Raw genomic sequence first — 18,516 nt, 5'->3', positions numbered from 1 at the left:
AAGAATGGAACAAAACAGGTAGGTGTTGTGGAGTGATTAGTGTGTCACAGCTTAGCCTCCCATGGTGCTAGATTCCCCTGATTCCGCTGGGAACTAGAGCAGTGTATTCAGTATGCTTCTCAGAAGCTATTAAGCTGAGGAGAAGCGTTGTGTGTGCTTCCCTCATCTCAGAAAGAAGCAAACTGTGGATTCTTAAAATTGTGGGTCCTGGCACATAGGCTGGCACATAAGGTATCCCTAATGGATTACCTGTAAGTTGCCTTACTGTGCCTGATAAAGAAACAGTTCTTCACTGGGACTTGTGGGGCTGTGAAATCATTACAGTGGGCAGATGATATAGTTCCATATGAAACACTGAATGTGTGTAATGACCTACCTTCATGCCTTAAAAAGATAAGTAGATCTAATGCGTGATCAGAATGCTTTTGGCATGGCTTAGTGACCGGATGTACCTGCTCATATATGGGATATGGATGTATTTTTGTCAGGTAATAGATGTTCGTATGGTCATATGATTAGTGTTAGGCTGCAGCTGTTTTTGGAAAATGGTAGCAATGTGCAGGCTGCCATAATTGTCCAGCAGGCAGAAAGGATGAGACTGTGGGCTAAATTATTCTGTTTTCCTACACACAGTGAGAAGTTTACCACTTCTGGTGATTAAAAATGCTCATTTTGTGGACTAAGAACTGGTCTTCTGATACTGATGTCTATACTTAATGGTTGTGTGAAGCTTATTCAGGTCTATAAATGTCCACGTAGATGTCTGTTCATTCATGCTGCTGACCAGTATGTCCATATCCTGCAAGGAGGAAAGTAAATGCTATTGGTGCATAGTAAACTGTGGGAAAAATAATTTCAGATTACTAAATCATGTTGTAGCTGGATCTAGTCAATGTTACATAGTGGTTTGATATTCAGAAAACATTTTTGTCTTGATTTAGAGATAGATATTATTGATCTGGTCTGGAAGTCCAAAGTCAAAAGTCTTGAGACTTTTAATGGCTATAACCCATCTGGTTTTTATATATTCTTCAGTTCATCTGTGGGACAGATCTCATGATTATGCACATGCAGTCAGCTGATGAGCAGAAACAAATCTATAGAGAACAGACCACCTAATAAGATACAGGTAGTAGATCTCCTAGCTTTCTGAACATTTGTTCTGCTATCTTAATTTCTTCATGTTTTTCAATTGCTTTTATAGATTGTAGGTTTTATTTTTATTTTTTCTTCTTTTAAAATTAGTTTATGAAGCTTTTAGCATAAAGCATTGCTGGAACATACCTTGGAAGGAGCTTATACCTGACCTTTGGATGACCTGATAGAAGGTGACTGTTACCTTGCTTGCAGTTATATCTTTATTGCTTGCTCTTTGTGATATGAAATATTTCTTGCATGGCGTTGTTTTCTGTACAGGGCCAGAAAATAACAGCAGTTAGTGTGGGGGTCTGAATTAGGATCGCTGCAGAAACTATTTTCAGGACCTTACTGGTGTGTATGTGTAATTGTTTTCCACTAGTTTGCATTTACTTTATAAGAAGGGTCAGCAGCTAAGTTTATCATACTCTTCTGATTTTCGCAGACACCTTTTTGAAAAAGTTACTCAAAAAAGCATTATGCCACTGTGTTCTAATAATGTTTTCCCTTAAAATTGTGTGTACTTAGATGGTGATGCTGTTCTTCCAGTAGTTTTGACATCTATATCACATCTTCACAGAAGAATCATTTATGTTTTACTGTAAGACTACTGTACTTGAAAAGTCTACTTTCAGACCAATCAGTTTATTTCTGGTCTGAATCTGTTAAAACTAATTGAGTTATAGTAAACTACATGGTTGCAATTCTTTACTTTGTAGCAAAATACTTTGCATATTAGTTGGACATTTAGGCGTAAAACATTGCAATACCAACAGTAATAAAACACAGTAGCTTTTGCAAATTGTGCTCCCAAAGGATTTTTAAGGTGGTTGTAAGAAGAAGTATCATTTTAATGGGCACAAGAGTTTAATTAAACCACAGAATTCCATTTAAAATTTCAGTTTATGTGCTTACCAAGATATACAGGACTTTTTAGGAAGTGCCTGAACTAGAGCCTAAAAGCATCTTGTCTATACATACGATACTTGCCTTAGACTGGGTAAATTAAACTCCAGTTGCAATAATTGGTCGCTCAAATTGGGCTCGGCAGCTCAGTGTCTTTGAACTAGAATATGTGAAAGCAGGTAAAGATTGTAAAAAATTAAAATGTTACTAAGGTATAAAGGAAAAAAAGGTAATGGATGCATTTAGATGCTTCAGTGTTGGGACCCCATTGTGAATCGTAAATTATGCAAACCTATCTGTAGTCAGTCTATTCCCTCAAGCTTCTTCAGTGATAAGTTGCTGTAATGGTAATTTGTCTGCCCTTGTCTGTGCTGAGAAGCTGTGAATCATCTGCTCTAAACCAGAAAGGCATCCAGTCTCCCCAGTTGTGTAGGGAAGGGTTCAGAATGTAGTGTGGCTCCCTGTGATAATGGTTTCTGCCTCAGACTCTCCTTGAAACTCTGAAAGTAGTGTTTCCTTTGCTTATGAAGATCCATTTTGTTCCCCAAAGCATGGAAGGAACAGGATGTTGAATAGGACTTCACAAGAGAAAGGAAAATGCAAGGAAGAGAAAGCTGCTGCTGCTCGAGTGTGAATTGAGGGCCCTGCAGTACCTCTTGGTCAGACATGAGCATTATGTTGCCCTGGTCTCCACGTACAAAAGAAAATGAGATCTGACAAAGGGTGGCATGGGTAAGAGCAGGAGGGAGACAGCATTAAACCTCTGCCCTTGCCTGCTACTCTCTTTCAGTTCCTTTCTTCTCCCTAAAGATCTTCTGAAGCAGCAGTCACTCTGAGAAGCTTTGAACTGACTGCCATTATTTTGAAACAAAGATGACATAAAATGTTTAAAATAGCAGTAATTCCAAGTTTTTGAGTTTGAAAAATATAGATGTAGGTACAAGATAATATATAGCATGTGATTATTTTCTCAGTATATTAAAGCACTTTTATTTTTTGAAACTGTAGCTGTCATATTCAGCCCTTCTGCAAGTCTGTCTCCAAAAGTTACCAAACAAAACTCCATACTCTATAGTGAGGTAAATTTACTGACTAAAAATACAAAAATGAGAAAGTGTTAGGTAACTCTGTTACCACTTCTCTTTGTGGTAAGATTTTCTGAATACATTTGATAGCGTGTTCTGTACAGAATTTGGTATCTTACATGCTCGTGTAGTTTTTCTCCATTTGTCTGTTTTCCAATCTTACCCTGTTTATACCATCACATGGATTCCTGAAGTTCAGAAAATTCGTCTTTAGGGACTGATAGTACCAATAATTTCAGTGGAGATGCCTTTGATTTACATCTTTAGAGAAAGCTAAGCATTTAGATACTTATGATACAGTCTGCATTCAGCAGTTATTTTAAGTACTGATGCACAATGAAATAGTTTGTAATCTGTGCCTTAGCCCCAGGGCTACAGATATTCATGTTCAGCATGTAGTTACAGAAAAGATGCAGTCTCTAAACTGTGTAAGGAAGTGCTGGCTTGGTGCTTATTGCCCTGAGGCAAGGAATAAAACAAAGAGGTTTTTTTTGCTTCCTTAGCAAGAAATCAGGAAAGGGAAATGGCATTGTTTTAAAGAAACAATATCAGATATTTTTAACTCTTGCCACAATTTTAATGCAGAGAAAGAACTGTAGCATCTTTTATGCAGTGAGAAAACCTATTTTTCCACCAATCATATTTTATGTTAAGGAAGGTTTCTTCCTTTTCATAAAAAGGAAGACTGAAAGAGGAAACTTGAACAGATGGGTTGAAGTTACCAAGCAACAGTTTATTTCCCAGGCAATGGAAAAAGAAAACAGAGCAAGTGCAAGTGCTAAATGGATTTTCTTTTTTTATTTATTAGTTGTCTTTTTTCTTCTCATACTGTCATGAGATGATGTATGAACTTTGGTTTAGCAGACCCCTGACAAGCTAAAAGAATGTTAGATATTCAACTGGATAGTAACTGCTTGTGCAAGTTGTTTATCGTGTGACTTCAATGTTTTTTTCTTCTACTTATGGTAGCACACTGTACAAATGGCAAGTGACACATCAGGCACATCACAGCTAGTTTTTGCAGATGACATTGATGGTGTTTGCTTCACTTCAATACTCTTGTATACAATCAACTGCATTTTATGATATTCTGGTTTAAATGTGTTCCTGTAATAATGCATTCAGGCTCTTCTGCAGAACATGTTTCAGAATGAAATGAGTGTTCTGGATTCTCAAATCTTTAGACATTACCCTTACCTCTTCCCTGTGAAAAAAGACTGACTTGGTTGGCGTATCTCAACTGACAGGTTGTATATAGAGTATAGAACTTAGGCGATCCTTTTGTGTTTTAATTTGATCCAGCAAGCCAACATTTACCTGCACTTCTGTTAACTCCTTGGGAATATAGGGGTGGAATTTGTCTGAATATCTAGGGGAAATAACTTGGTTAATTAAGAGCTCTGACATTCTGTTACATGACTATGACAAGTGTAATCTTTGTTAATTCTGTTATAATGATATCCAATTTTTCATCTACTGATATTTCTAAGCCCTTCTCTGGAGGGTTGCTCTCAATCCATTCATCCTTTCCCCAGCCTTTATTGATACTGGGGGTTGCTGTGACCCATCTGCAGGGCCTTGGCCTCGTTGAACTTCACGTGATTCACTCAGGCCCACTCCTCTAGCCTGTTAAAGTCCCTTTGAATGGCATCATTTCCCTCAAGCATTAGCAACTAACCGCACCACTTGGCTTGGTGTCATCCACAAACTCTCTGAGGGTGCACTGAATCCCACTGTCTGTGAGTGATCAAGATATTAAATAGTATTGGTGCCAGTATGGACCCCTGAGGGGCACCACAAATATCACCACAAAACTTTGCATTTTAAAAAAAATTGCTATACCAAAGAGCCAAGGGACTTACACATTTGAAGTCTTATTAGCTCTGATGTTTGTTGGCTTTGCTAATTAAGGCCTGATGTTTAAATACTAAATAGCCTAAGCCAGCATTAATTTTAAATACATGTAAGTAAAGCCCACCCATATTTAGAAAAGTACTTCCTGGAAAATTGGGGAACTGAAAATCAAAACCATAAATAATTTTAGCTTGTGATTTTGGTGAGCCAATGTGAAAAGAGACGGTAAGGAATAGACTAAAAGGTAGGCTTGAAAGATAATAAAGCAGTATATCCATTTGTAGGAAGTCTGGATAGTAGAAGGTAGACCTATGAAACTATGCTTTTCAAAATAAAAAAGTCCCATAGTTATTGCTTTAAAGCATTACTGCAACACGGGGATGTGCATCACAGAGGGAATGCCAACACTTTTCTTGCTTGGCTCTTACTATTTGCAGTGGTGCTTTGCTCAAGGATTGATGTTTTATCAGCGCTAAATTTATAAAACTGATTTCTACTCTAAAAAGCGTGTCTGAATTTCAGTGTTTACTAACACCTGCTAATACATTCTTCAGTAAACTAGAGATTTGTCCAGCAAGTGTGTGAAATGTAGTAATTCTGGCTCTGAGTAGTTGAGTTTGAGTCTGGTTTTGGTTATTTTGCTTCCATTTAAGAAGGAACATTTAAATTAGTTTTTCACCTGCGTTTGGTGTCAGGGGAGTACAAATGGGCAGAAATTAAGGAAATTACTGGCTGCGTGCACAGGTTGGAAGATGGGGAAAGCACTAAAGTGGTTATTACCCTTTGTCTTTTTGCTTTTCTAGAACAGAAGTTGTATTTCAGCTACTTCAAGGGAGCTAGCAGGGTGTTAGTCATTTGGATTTGAGAACTGTTGGAAAATTCTGTTCCTATAGAGCTGACCCATGGAAATACCGCAAGCATTATATGTTGGCACTGCTTGTAATGTCCTACCTCAGGGTACTATACATGGTTTGAAAGGGTTTTGAGTTTATCTTTTTAGTTTGTTTTGGTATTTTTTGTTTATGAAGAGTGAAACTGGCACACAGAATCATCTCTGTGGTTTGTTCTGGATCTTAGGATCCTGTTTGGCAATTGTTGCTGTGACTTTCCCCTTTTAAGCTTTGCCTGTATGCTGCTGGTGGCAGAAGCTAAGGAAGTCTACTCTTAGTTATGCCCTGAGTGGAATTCCACTGTTACTTCATGGTCGGTATTGTGTTACACTTATTGTAAAGCTGATCTGATATTTATTTCTTTTTCAACCTTATTAAAAAATTCTTTGTGTGTTGAAATTTCCAAAGAGGGAGGAAAGAGTAAACACTTCTGGAGGGTGGAAGGTAATCTTTAAACCATGGATCTGATAGGTAAGGATTTTTTTGAACATCATGGATTACAGGATTTGTTTGATAAGGATTTTGCTTTTTTTAGAATTTGAAAATGTGATCTTAAAAGAAGACTTTTCTAAAAAAACCAACAACCGCGTACCCAAATACAAATGCCTAAAAAACTTGGTTTGTAACTACCACCTATGTTTCATTCGTGTGTCCTTATGTATATTGACCCCTTTTACTGCAGCTGGGATAGTAATAAATGCCTATTTTAGACATTTAGTTTTTTAAAAATTGGCATTTCCATGCAGTTTTAAACCTCTGCATGCACTGCAAAGAGAAAGCTTTTTAGCCAGGATGTTTCCAGAGTGTGTATGCTTTGCAGAAGAGTAAGCAGTGGTTGGAACTTTTATTTTCTGATCCTGACAACTCCTGAAAACATATATGGGTTTCCTTTACTTGTATCCATTCAGGGGTTTTGTTACGGGTTTTAAAATAAAATTATGACAGGGAAAAAGAGAAAACCATTTATTGTTGAGTTTCTTTCTCTGAAGGTATTTGTGAAGCAGTAACTTTTCCCTTTTTTTAACATTGGAGAAGTAATTTTTGTAGGAGGACAAGAGATTAATGATACTAGGCAAAAAAAGAAAGGATCCTCTGGACATTTTGTTCCTTCTACAAAGAAATTTTCAAGAACTCTGGTTAAAGTAGAGTTCCAGTAGCTCCTTTCAGAAAACATTCTATGTGCTTTCAAGTAGAAGCTAAATAGTCCCACATGCATTTCAAGCTCCGTACACAAATCATCTTTTCACTTGAAACTTTTTATATGTGGTCTTGCCAGAGGACACTATTCTAATATGACAACATACTTGGTTTCTTGAAGGTATTTTTTAAATACATGTCAAAGAAAAGCTCCATTTCTTAATGATCACATTATTTTTCCTTATAGTCTGCTTTAGCATATTGGTAAAACATATCATAAACCCTTCTTTTGTGCATGAATTCAGGAGTAAATGGAAGTATCATTGTTGTAGAAAAATATTTTGGCTAGTGTTTCAAATTGGTTGCATAATCTAGTGTAAAAACTCCCTCCTCCTCCCCTTCCTCACATACCCTAGTTTTCTAATGTAGGCCATGAGCGGTGTCAGAATTGTTCAAGAGTTAACATTGAGGCCAATGAGATTATCGCTAGACTTGTCTGTACTATTGATCTTCCTTTTATAGTTCGGCCATGGTGTTCAGTTCATGCAATTTCTTCCATGTTCATTAAAACCATTATTTGAAAATGCTAAAAGGAGAGAATTAGGCATTCATCTGAGTATTTTGCTTAACTATGAGAATTTAGCTTATAAAGAAACTCTCTAGCACAGTCTTTGTAATTAGCGCTTTATAATATTTATTAGCTCTTTATAATAGCTATTAGCTCTCTATAATTTCCCATAATTTTTCTTTTCATATGCTTGTATCTACATTTTCATTTCTTCAAACCATAAAATTTGTTGGGATTTGACAAAATTTCTTTAACAGATTCTGACAGAGTTCAAATATCTATGGTAGAGTGTTTTTAAGAGATGACCAATAACAACATGATTTTTGGAATCCTTGCTAATAACAGGGCTTTGTTTTCCTACATAGTGGAACCAGACATGGAAGTGTTCAGTGTTGTCAGTTTATGGTTTCCAGAAAGATAAGAGTTTGATCAGTGTTTCTTAAATATACTTTCATCTAGATTACTGTGAGAGCATTTTGGCTGGGGGTAGATGCAAAGGGCTAGAAAAGGGGAAAGAGAAGATAAGCTTATATGATGAAAATAAATTCCTGTATTTTACATTTTTGTAGTATTCTGGTTAAATAGAATTTGATTCGTCTTTCTAATGGTATTTTTGGCTGAAGAAACACTAGACACTTTAAGTAGAGTGGCCGTGCTTTTACTTAAAAAATTGATTGAAATATTGTTATACTGCTGATTTTAAAATTTAAAGTTCGGGCAAGCTGATCGTGTAGAAGCAATACCAAGGCTTTCTTATCCAGGAGAATGGAAGCAGTCTGCTTTGAGGTGTTTGAGAGAACTAGCAGCTCCTGTACTATTGCCTGCTGTGATTTACAGATTTGAACATTTTGCCTAGGAATACAGGAAGCTAGATTTACTGACACAATGGTTTCTTATGCCTGGTTTTACATTGCCTTAGGTATGGTATGGTTGCTGCCATCTTTAATTATCTGTCTTCTTCCAGTGGTTATTTGATTCGGATGTCTTTGTTCCTATTATATCATTGTTTTTTATAAATCTTGGACTTTGTGTTAATTTTTAAAGGTCTTCTGGTTTACAACTCCATTTTCCTTCTGCTCTGTAATCATTAGGAGCTACCATTGAAAAGCACGCACTTACTGACAGTTTCATGATACCTTCTCTAAATTGCCTACTTTTCTGAAAAAGGCCTTTTCTTTCTAGCACTTTTTATCATGCTATTTTAAGCAATTTTATGTAAATAGAAAGTAAAACCTTGAACTGCATTAACAGCACTGGTATAGCGTTTTATTTAAGAGTTTCAGCTCAGTCTCATCTAATCAGAGCAATGCACAGTCAGTGATGTCTTAGGAACCTTAATATAATACATCAGACAGAGAATAAAAGGAGGATCATTTTGCAGTACTCTGACTTTCCTGCAGCCAAGTGATAAAGTGTCTTCTAATAGAGTTGGGGTAAAAAAGAAGTTTCAGTTGGGTTTTAATTAGTCTTAGATTCAGACTATGCTATGTATACTAGTTGCTAATGATAAAACCTTACATGATCTTTTAACCATTTCTGAACAAAAGAACAGGACTTATCTTCCACCATTATTTTAGGAAATAAATGATGCAAACTGTGTCCTCTTGGGATTTTTTGATGTTTAAATTAGTGGTAAAATTGTGTGCTTAAGTTACTTCTGAGGCCAACACAAGATGCTAGTTAATCTAATATCCCAGAAACATGAAAGGAGAGAGCAGTGGCTAGCTTTGTTTTAAAACTCATTTTGGTCTAAAAGCAGACAATGTTAGAATAAATTTAATATGAAGAAAAAGATCTATTTACCTGTCAATTTTGTGTGGGTGTGTTAATCACCTTGATGACTGAGACTCATTATGAAATCCCAAGTGTAGGCATCTGGTTATACAGAATTATAATGAATTTATATGTGCAAAGTGGTTGTTCAGGACTACTACCAATTGGAGTGATATAGATGTCAAGGGTTATAATGAAAGTATAATTTCATAAATGAGTGCATCTCTGAGGGATTATTAGGATAGACCTTAATGGTTGCAGAGATGATGGCACAAGTAATTTATCATGGATAAAAAGCATAAACATCAAGAGTTCCATTCTATGCAGTTCAGGTTAAAAGAAACTATCCCTGATGGTGGTTTTTTCTTTTTAAGTTTTTTATAAGCCTTCCTGGGCTTTTTATAAAAGAAATTAAAAAGACAAAGCGGCATCATTCCAGAAATGATGTAATGGATAAAAATCTGGTTTCTGTAGGCTGTAAGGACTTCATGAAGCATTCAGAATATCTTTTGGTTAGCTGTTCAGTCAAATTTGAAACCCTGCAGATGACCTCTGATAGTAAAACAATCAGTATAAGGTATCATGTGCATAAAGTGGTAGTATTGAATCAGTACCCTGAAAGTATATCCCTGAATCAGGTACCCCAAAAGAAAAAATGCATACATAGAACAACATAGATTGAAGAACTGAGGCTTGTGGGAGTCTGCAAACATTTGAATCTGATTGGAAGAAAACCCACACAAAATAATAAAGTGGGAGTCATTTTCTGATCTTCTCCAGAATCCTTAAGTCTGTTTCATTTTACCATCAGGGATAGAAAAGAAAAGCTTTTAAGTTAGCCAGCATCAGATTGATTCATAAAGCAAACAGGAAAAGTATTATGAGGCAAAGCTTCATGCTATGATAGACATCTAGGAATACTCATCTTTGGCAGACTATTCATCTTTGGCTAAGGGGGTGGAAACTCTGTTTTGTCTCCCTGGGTAGTGTGTGGAATCCTGTTTATATTCCAGCTCAGTTTATGTGGCCTTGGGGAGCAAAGTCTGGTCTGAGAATTAGCTGTAGTTTTTGCTGATCAGATAGTGGTATGAGTGGCCAACTATTTTTCCGTGACTTCTGAAGAGCTGACAAATCTACGACATATTTAAAAACATTTGCGTAGTGAAGGTACTTACTTCATCTGCAACAAACAGCAAGTGGTGATTGAGGGATTCCCTGTGTAGGTGATTTGCAATAATTTCTTTTTATAATATGGATAGTTGTATATATGTATTAAAAAACCACAACCAAACAAAACCCTACAAATAACCAAAACCAACAACCCAAATAAAATAAAAACCCCAAACACACATACAAACCTGAGGAAAAAGCACTATTCAGATGTACTTCTTCATAAATGCCCAAAGCAAAATCTGAAGTTCATTGTTGTCATATGTTAGAGGTAGTTTAAATATACATACATGTATCTGTAATATATTCAATGTAATAAAAAAAGCATGCAGATCTACTTAACTTTAAGTATGCATTCAGATACTTGCACCTGATGTGACACTTCAGTGCAGTCCTGTGGTCAAGGTACCAATAGGCTATTTCAGGTCAGAATCTAACAGCTTAATGGTTATGTTTTTTGCATCCCTTCTATGGAAATAGAGGGGGCAAAACAGAGTAGGCATGACAGTGCATATCTAACTGCTTTCTTTATATTACCAGGGTGCCCAAGAGCTTCAATCATGGGCTAAGGTATTATTGTTAGCTATAGTACAAAGAGGGAATGAAAACTGCCCAAGCCCCGTTATGTTTGTGGGCTAGGATCATGAACAAAAGACTCTGAAAAACTGGTATGAGCTAAATGATTTTAATTTACCAGCCCTTTGACCATAACTTGGCTGCTTAACTGTAATCCTACAGATCATAGTATTGATCTTTTTCTGTACACATGAAGTTTTCTGTTAACCTATGTAAAGCTGCTTTTATTTAAACCAAAAGTTGCTGATCCTGGCAATTCTGGGGGTGGATGTCTTGATTTTGTGTCCTGTCACATACTACATTTCAAGTAACCTATGTTCAGTTAAATGGAGCACACATGACTAACTTGTCCCTTTCAGTTATTTTAATGTATTAGGCCACACAATTTTTTAATGTATCTTATGAAGATGTTAATTATCAATATATTTTAATGTAACAACATGCCCCAGATCTCTTCTACTACTTAGTCTTTAAAGAGTGGTTATTTCTCAAAAGCACTGATAAGCAATATGCTTATTATTAAACAGAACAAGAAACTGATGGATAGTTCATGGTACAAAAAAACTTGTATCTTTTATGCTTGTGGGCTATAAGGTAGGCAAGACCAGAAATGTGGATAGGCTGAGGTGGGGCAGGATAACAAATGTGCACAATCCAGAGTTGCTTATATAGTTAATAGTCTATCAATTTATTATTAAGTTGTACATTGTTTGACTCAAGAGAAGGGTATTTGAAAGGTAGGAATAAAGATAATTAAGACCCAGAGTGTTGTGTGTGTTATGGTTTGATTTGGGTTTTCTTTTCTGATGACTCCTCCACCCTGGAGAGGCATAATTTGGAAGACACAATTGTTCAGGATCTGGAGTCAGCTAATGTCTTTGTGGTGAATGAACTGAGCTTCTCGGTCTACTAGGCATAAATGTATTTTTTTGTGGTTATAAAGTTAGTCCAAGTGTGTATGTGGAGCACTGGGGTAGAAAGAGCAGGGAGAGAAAGAAATCTGCCATGGTAGTGGTGTCCTTTAGAGGAAGGGCTCTGAAGGACTAGAAACAGGACTATATCTGTCCTGTTTCAGTTTTGTTTTGTAATAAACTTGCTCAAATAGTTTGTGGGAAGGGTATTATAAGCATCACGGTATTCTTAAAGCCATAGAATAGTTTGGGTTGGAAGGGACCTTCAGAGGTCATCTAGTCCAACACCCATGCAGTGAGCAGGGACATCTTCAACTAGATTACCTTGCTCAGAACTACATCCAGCCTGGCCTTGAATGTCTCCAGGGTTGGAGCATCCACCACCCCTTTGGGAGACCTGTACAGGGGAATGGTGGGAGGGAGGGAGCCCCAGGTGATATGCAGGCTCTGCTCCCATTATGCCTGGGAACTCTGCTGGTGAGAATGGGATTGTCTGGGTGAATGTGGCATTCTTGGTTCTGGAGTCTGAGGTTCAAATTCCCCTTTCCCTGCGGTCAGCTGGCTGAGGGCGCCCTTCTCAGTTCTCTCTCCATCGCCTCAGCCGCACACAGGCTGGGATGACACAGCCATCTTAGGCTTTTTTGCCTTCTTAAATGATAATGTTTCATTACAGCTTTCTATTGTTCTTAAATTATGATGTTTCATTACAGCTTTACATTGTTCTATGTAAACATGCGAGTTTTGTTACTGAGATATCTCATGCCGAGGTACAACTCCTATGTTTTATAAAAGAGTGAGTGCTGCTGTCTTCATACTCCTTTTTTTCTCATAAAGACCAGTAGACATTAATTCTGTTATGTTTTAACTAATGGAATCTATTTTTATTATACCTGCAGATTAAGATGCATGAAAAATAATATGAAAATGTGAAAACTGAAATGTAATTGCTACTGTAGAGGGTGCTGCATCAACCCACTATAATTATTATCTTTAAAATGTCAAATTTAAATATAATGTCTTTAAATTTCTTATTTCAGATACCAGAAGAAAAACTAAGAAGAAACTACAGTAATAGATTTTAAATGGCTCATTGGAGAATTAGTAACACAACTGATTTAAGTTTTGATCTTTAGGCAGAAACAGCAGCATTGTATTTGGGCTAATAAATTACTTGCTGGCTTTGTCACTGTTGACATGAATTATTGATAAGGGCTTCAGAAATAGCGCATGTGCCGTTAGAGTTGACTGTAATATAATAGGGACTGCAGCGATGCTGGCGGGCTTATGGAGAGGGGAGCACCTGTAGCATTTGGAGTTACATGCTTCTAATAATCAGACTTTTATTTTGCTGAAATAAATTCATATGAGTGATTAAAATAATGGAAAGATGAGTCGTCAGGCTTATTTCTATCGTGTCCCTCCACAGGAGTTACACAGAAGAACCCAGCTTCAGCCTGAGCCAGCAAAGACGAAGGCTCTTCAAACAGTTATTGAAATGAAGGTATGGTCTTTGCATGTTTTCCCATATATTATTTTTGTACTATGAGCTCATGCACTGCCTATGGCTGGGATGGAGTTAATTTTCCTCATAGCAGCCTGTGTGGTGGTATGTTTTGAACCTGGGGCCAAAACAGTATTGATAACACTTTGATGTTTTAGCTGTTACTGAGCAGCGCTTACACAGACTCAAGGCTTTCTCAATTTCTAACTCTGGTCCCCCCCCACCCTCAGCAAGTAGGTTGGGGGTGACAAGAGGCTGGGAGGGAATGCAGCTGGGACAGCTCGCCTGAATTGACCAAAGGCTTATTCCATACCACAGAATGTCATGCTCAGCGATAAAACTTGAGGGAAGGACATTTAGAGTTACAGCATTTATTGTTCCAGGTTAACTGTTAAGCACGATGCCCTGCTTTCCAGGAAATAGCCAAACATCTGCCTGCCAATGGGAAGTAGTGAATGTATTCCATAATTTGCTTGGCTTGTGTTGCACAGCTTTGTTTTATGTGTTAAATATACTTTATCTTGATCCATGAGTTTTCTCACTTCTGCTTTTCCAGTTGTCTCCCGTTTCACTTAGGGGGAGTGAATAAGTGGCTGTGTGACGTTTAGCTGCCTACCAGGGTTAATATGCAACTCCTCCATTTATAACTTTTGCTATTAAATCATTAAATGCTTCCTTTTACTTCTCAATTTATTTGCTGTGAATTTAGAAATAATTAGTATTTCTCTCAGACTGGTGTCTTAATAAGACTTTATTACAAAAATCAAGTTCAGCATTATGGAATAATAACTGCATATTGCTTTTTAATGATACTTAAGCTGGGGAGAGGCAGTTTCAGGTGAGCCAAAATAAATTGAATAAACTGACAAACGGAAGAAAACACAAATTGTCCAAAGTTGTTGTAAAAGCCCTTTCTTCTTGAATTTTTTTAAAACAATACTTCTGTTGGTGTTATTGGCCATCACTTCGCATCTAACCTAAGGAAAATATTCATTGCATCATCAGAGTGATGTGACAAAATGTGATTAAATTCCTTTCTTAGTCCTAAATATAGTTTACTCTTTTTGATATATAATATTACTAAAGTGTTGTGGCATTTTTCCCCTCAGTAACAAAAGATAATAATTTGAAAAGTGAAAACTGATATTTTCACGTAATTCTATAAATCTGGAATGTACATCTTCAAGAAAAATACCAAGAGACTTGAGATAATTTGTGAGTTGGCAGTGCTGCCTGAAACAGATTAATGATGGTCTTTCAGTCTTAAAAGGAAGTGCAAATTAAAGGCCTCATTTTGCCAGTGACTTCTGTTATGAACAAATGAGTTCAGCATGTCTGAACATTGTAGTATACACAGTTATAGCAACAGCAGGACTTCATATATATAGAATCTGCCTTTTAACAGATAACAATGAGTTTGGATTATATGAGTAACAAAGAAGGTACATCAGTTAGTAGTATGTCTTCTGATGTGTGTTTGCCTTGGATCTTCCCTGGTTATTCTGATTCAGAAGTCTGTATATGAAATCTAAAATGTATTTTTGCAGTAACTTGTTATTCAAAGTATATGGGAAAGAAACTTGTTTCTTTCTATTAATATTCAGAATTATAAATTGAATTGTTTGGATACAAAAATAGTGTGTTAGAATAATTTATGGTCTTCCATGTGGGTTATTAACAATGTCAGGGTTATGCTGCAAAATAATTTGCAATTCCATTTCCTGGACCAAAACTCTTAGAAAAAACAGGGGCAGGCTGGAATGGACATGACATGCAAATGACACATGTGATGACTGTATTTGCAGCCAGTCTAACAGTGTCTGTCCCTGGAGACAGAGAAGTCTTTTCAGTATCTCCCGGGAGAGTTCAGTGTGGTGTGCGATGTTCCACTTCTTAAAAATCTGATCTTTGTAGTGAGGACTGTTTCTTTGTCATGGATGAGACTGTAATCCTGTTGCTGGAGCATTCTGATGCAAGGCTCCCTTTTGGCTCTGAGGCACGCAGTTGTTTCTTTTCCGGTGAACACACAATTCTTTGGGGTTGCCCTGTCTAAAACAGGCCTAATATTGAAAAGAAAAAGGGACAAATGTAAGATGTTGAAATCCACATGATTAAACAGCAGTTTTCATTACAAGTTCCAGCTTTGGAATGTTTTCAAGTAAATTTAAATTGTCTTAATCCAGACAGCATTTGTTTTGAAAAAGATGTGGAACATTTGTTTTGAATGATCAAGCATTGAAGCAATTATTTCCCTACAGTGTTGAGGGTAGAAGGAGGGAGAGAATTACTCTGTAATACGGCAATCTGGGGCAAACACTCCCCCGTGCAGAGGCTCCAAGCAGTATACATTTCTCTGTACCGCACCCAACCTCTTCCACCCCTTCACCACTTAGCTGTTGTCTGAGTCCCCTCTGCGGCTCCCCCAGGCTCTGCCAGGAGGCAGCTTTCCTTCCTTCATAAACCCCTCTATTCTTTCCTGTGATTTTCTTCTGTCCCTTGCCACTGCTGAATGCCTTCTGTCCCTTTTCCCAGTTAGTCCTCAGTCTCATTCAGTGAAGTATACCTATCATCTCACGTGTCATTTTTTTCAGTCCTAAACAGCTTTTCTTCTGTACTACCTTTCCTGTCATGCTTCTCATTTCTCTCTGAAAGCTTTGCACATAGTTGCCTTTTCTGATAGTACCTGTGTTTTCTGCATCACTGTTGTCTCCTTGACAAGTGACTATCTTCTCTATATGTATTAAAAAAAAGGGGGGGAGGGAGGCAAACAGCCAAGATAGAAAATTCACATCCTATGTCTTAACTCCTGTTTCTGTTGATTTTTTTATTCATTCATTTTCAGATATAATCTTTTCAGATTCATTGCACAGGACTTTGTTCCCTAGCTTTCTGGTTCTGCTTTAGACACATTTGCTTCCAGATGTCGCTTGTCTTTTGTTTATTCTCTGTTCCCTTACGTTCTTTATTCTCTGTTCCCTTGTCTGCAACAGACCTTCTCCAGAAACCCTTCTTTCTTCTGGAAAGCAGAGTGACAGGACTGAAGGAGGGCAGGGTGCTTCCTTTTTTCATGTGCCTCTGTTATTCTGTCAAGCTTCTGATTCTCTGAAACTTGAATGCTTCTTTGCATATTGTGTGCTGACAAATGCCAGAACACTGATATGTCTGAATATGAGTGATAACCGAAGTTTGATTAGCACTGATTAATATAATAAAAAAGAGTAAAAGGAAGTGCACTTCTAATTCCATTCTTGCAGTAAGAAGTACACTTGATCACATAAATCAAGTCAAAACTTACTCATCTTTTATAAGTTCCCATGCTGGGAACTGCATTCCGTTGTGAAGTCCCCATTACAAGACAGGCACAGACCTGTTGGAGTGAGTCCAGAGGAGGGCCACACAAATGATCATTTCTGTGCATGCAGAAGGCTGTAACACTTGAGGAAAGGCTGAGAGAGGGGCTTTTTCAGCCTGCAGAAGAGAAGGCTCCTTGGAGACCTTCTTATGGCTTTTCAGTGCTTGACAAGGGCAGAGACAGGGACAGACTTTTTAGTAGGGCATGTTGCAACAGGACAAGGGGGAGTGGTTCAGTTTTAAACAGAATAGATTTCGATTGGACATATGGAAGAAGCTCTTCCCTGTGACGATGGTGAGATACTCGCATAGTAGCCCAGAGAAGCTGTGGCTGTCCTCTCCTTGGCAATGTTCAAGGTGAGGATGGACACAGCTTGGAGAAAACTGATCTAGTGGAAAATGTCCCTGCCCATGGCAGGGGTTTGGAACTAGATGAGCCTTAAAGGTTGCTTTCAATGCACATCATCCTGTGATTCTGTGATCTTGTTCAGACAGTTCCGAACTTAAACAAGTGACATTATTTGGGAGACAAAATCAGAAATAAGTTGCCTACAGATACAGCATAAAGCTCATCCTAAGTGTAGGATATTAGCCATCCTGAAATATAAGTAGTCTAGCAACAAGTATTAAAAAGTCTTTAAATGTGGTAAGCTGTTAAGTAAATGAAAATATTTGTGGTTTACCTTACTTGCAGAAAGAGACATCTTTATGTATTCATTTGTGGTTTACCTTACTTGCAGAAAGAGGCAACTTTATGTATTGATCCAGCTTTCATATTTCAGGTATGGGTTTGGTTCTAGAAAGGTGTGTCTGTGTGTTTGCCGTGCAACATAATCTTACTGTTAAGATTGCATGAACTTTCATTTCCCTTTGTCTTCAAAAATAAACCTGAATATTCTCTGTATTAACTTGGCAAAGTTAAAATAAGTATGTACTAAGAGTAGTCGTGTATGGTCTGTTGATAGCATGTGTGCATACATGGATTTAAATGTGAGTTTTCAAATATTTGCTCTGACTGCTTGTTGAATGCCCTGCAAGCAAGATTTTTCACAGACATAGTTTAAATTTATTACGTATTTAAACTGATGAAGAGTAGCATTTCATTATTTTTTGTTTCAGACAAAGACGGGCTGTAGTATTTATAAATGTTTTGTCCATTTTCAACCCTTAAGTGTTCAGGAAACATACTATAGCACTCTTGTTGTAAGGACTGGGTATATAAGGATCACGAAGCATTATTGTAGAAACTAATTTGTAAAGTTAGTCGCCTTTCTATTCTTGAATGTTATTTTCTTCAGCATCAGGATGCATACTAATTGTTTCATGTTCTAAAGAGATAGATTTCTGCTAGGTCCAGCCTAGAAATAGCCTTAACCTCTCTCTCAGAATGTGTGAAACACTATTTTAATAAAGGGGATGAGGAAGAGGTATTGGTTACTGCTGGAAAGAGGGGATAGATTAGGGTGAGTACTCTGATCTATGTCACAAATCCTGCTATGTAATCTTAATGTCTTTCAACTGATTTAGAAGGCCTGACTGGAGAAATCTGTACAAATGTTGAATTGTTGTAGAACTGAAAGACATTTATTAGTACCATTTAATACTAAGCTGCTTCCTTAATATTACTGCAAAGGAATCCTCTTTGTGATTCAACACA

The 18,516-nt window shown here is 37.3% G+C and overlaps 1 protein-coding gene across 12 annotated transcripts in view; it reads left to right on the top strand.

Annotated features, from left to right (window-relative positions):
- Nucleotides 1–18,516, top strand: part of ERC2 (ELKS/RAB6-interacting/CAST family member 2) — a 490,267-nt gene that overhangs the window by 92,087 nt on the left and 379,664 nt on the right. For all 12 annotated transcript variants that reach the window (XR_009726824.1, XR_009726822.1, XR_009726820.1 and 9 more), the window contains one exon: nucleotides 13,434–13,508. Coding sequence is in view for 3 of the 12 variants with exons in the window: in XM_061362415.1 (XP_061218399.1) it covers nucleotides 13,434–13,508 (75 nt within the window). In the remaining 9 variants the exon portion in view is untranslated. The remainder of the gene's footprint in view (nucleotides 1–13,433; nucleotides 13,509–18,516) is intronic.

Source organism: Neopsephotus bourkii, unplaced genomic scaffold (assembly GCF_033783945.1).
Source record: "Neopsephotus bourkii isolate Nb327-2 ecotype Australia unplaced genomic scaffold, CSIRO-AGI_Nbou_v1 NB_1120, whole genome shotgun sequence".
NCBI classification, from domain to species: Eukaryota; Metazoa; Chordata; class Aves; order Psittaciformes; family Psittacidae; genus Neopsephotus; species Neopsephotus bourkii.
This window is presented reverse-complemented; position numbering and strand designations above follow the sequence as displayed.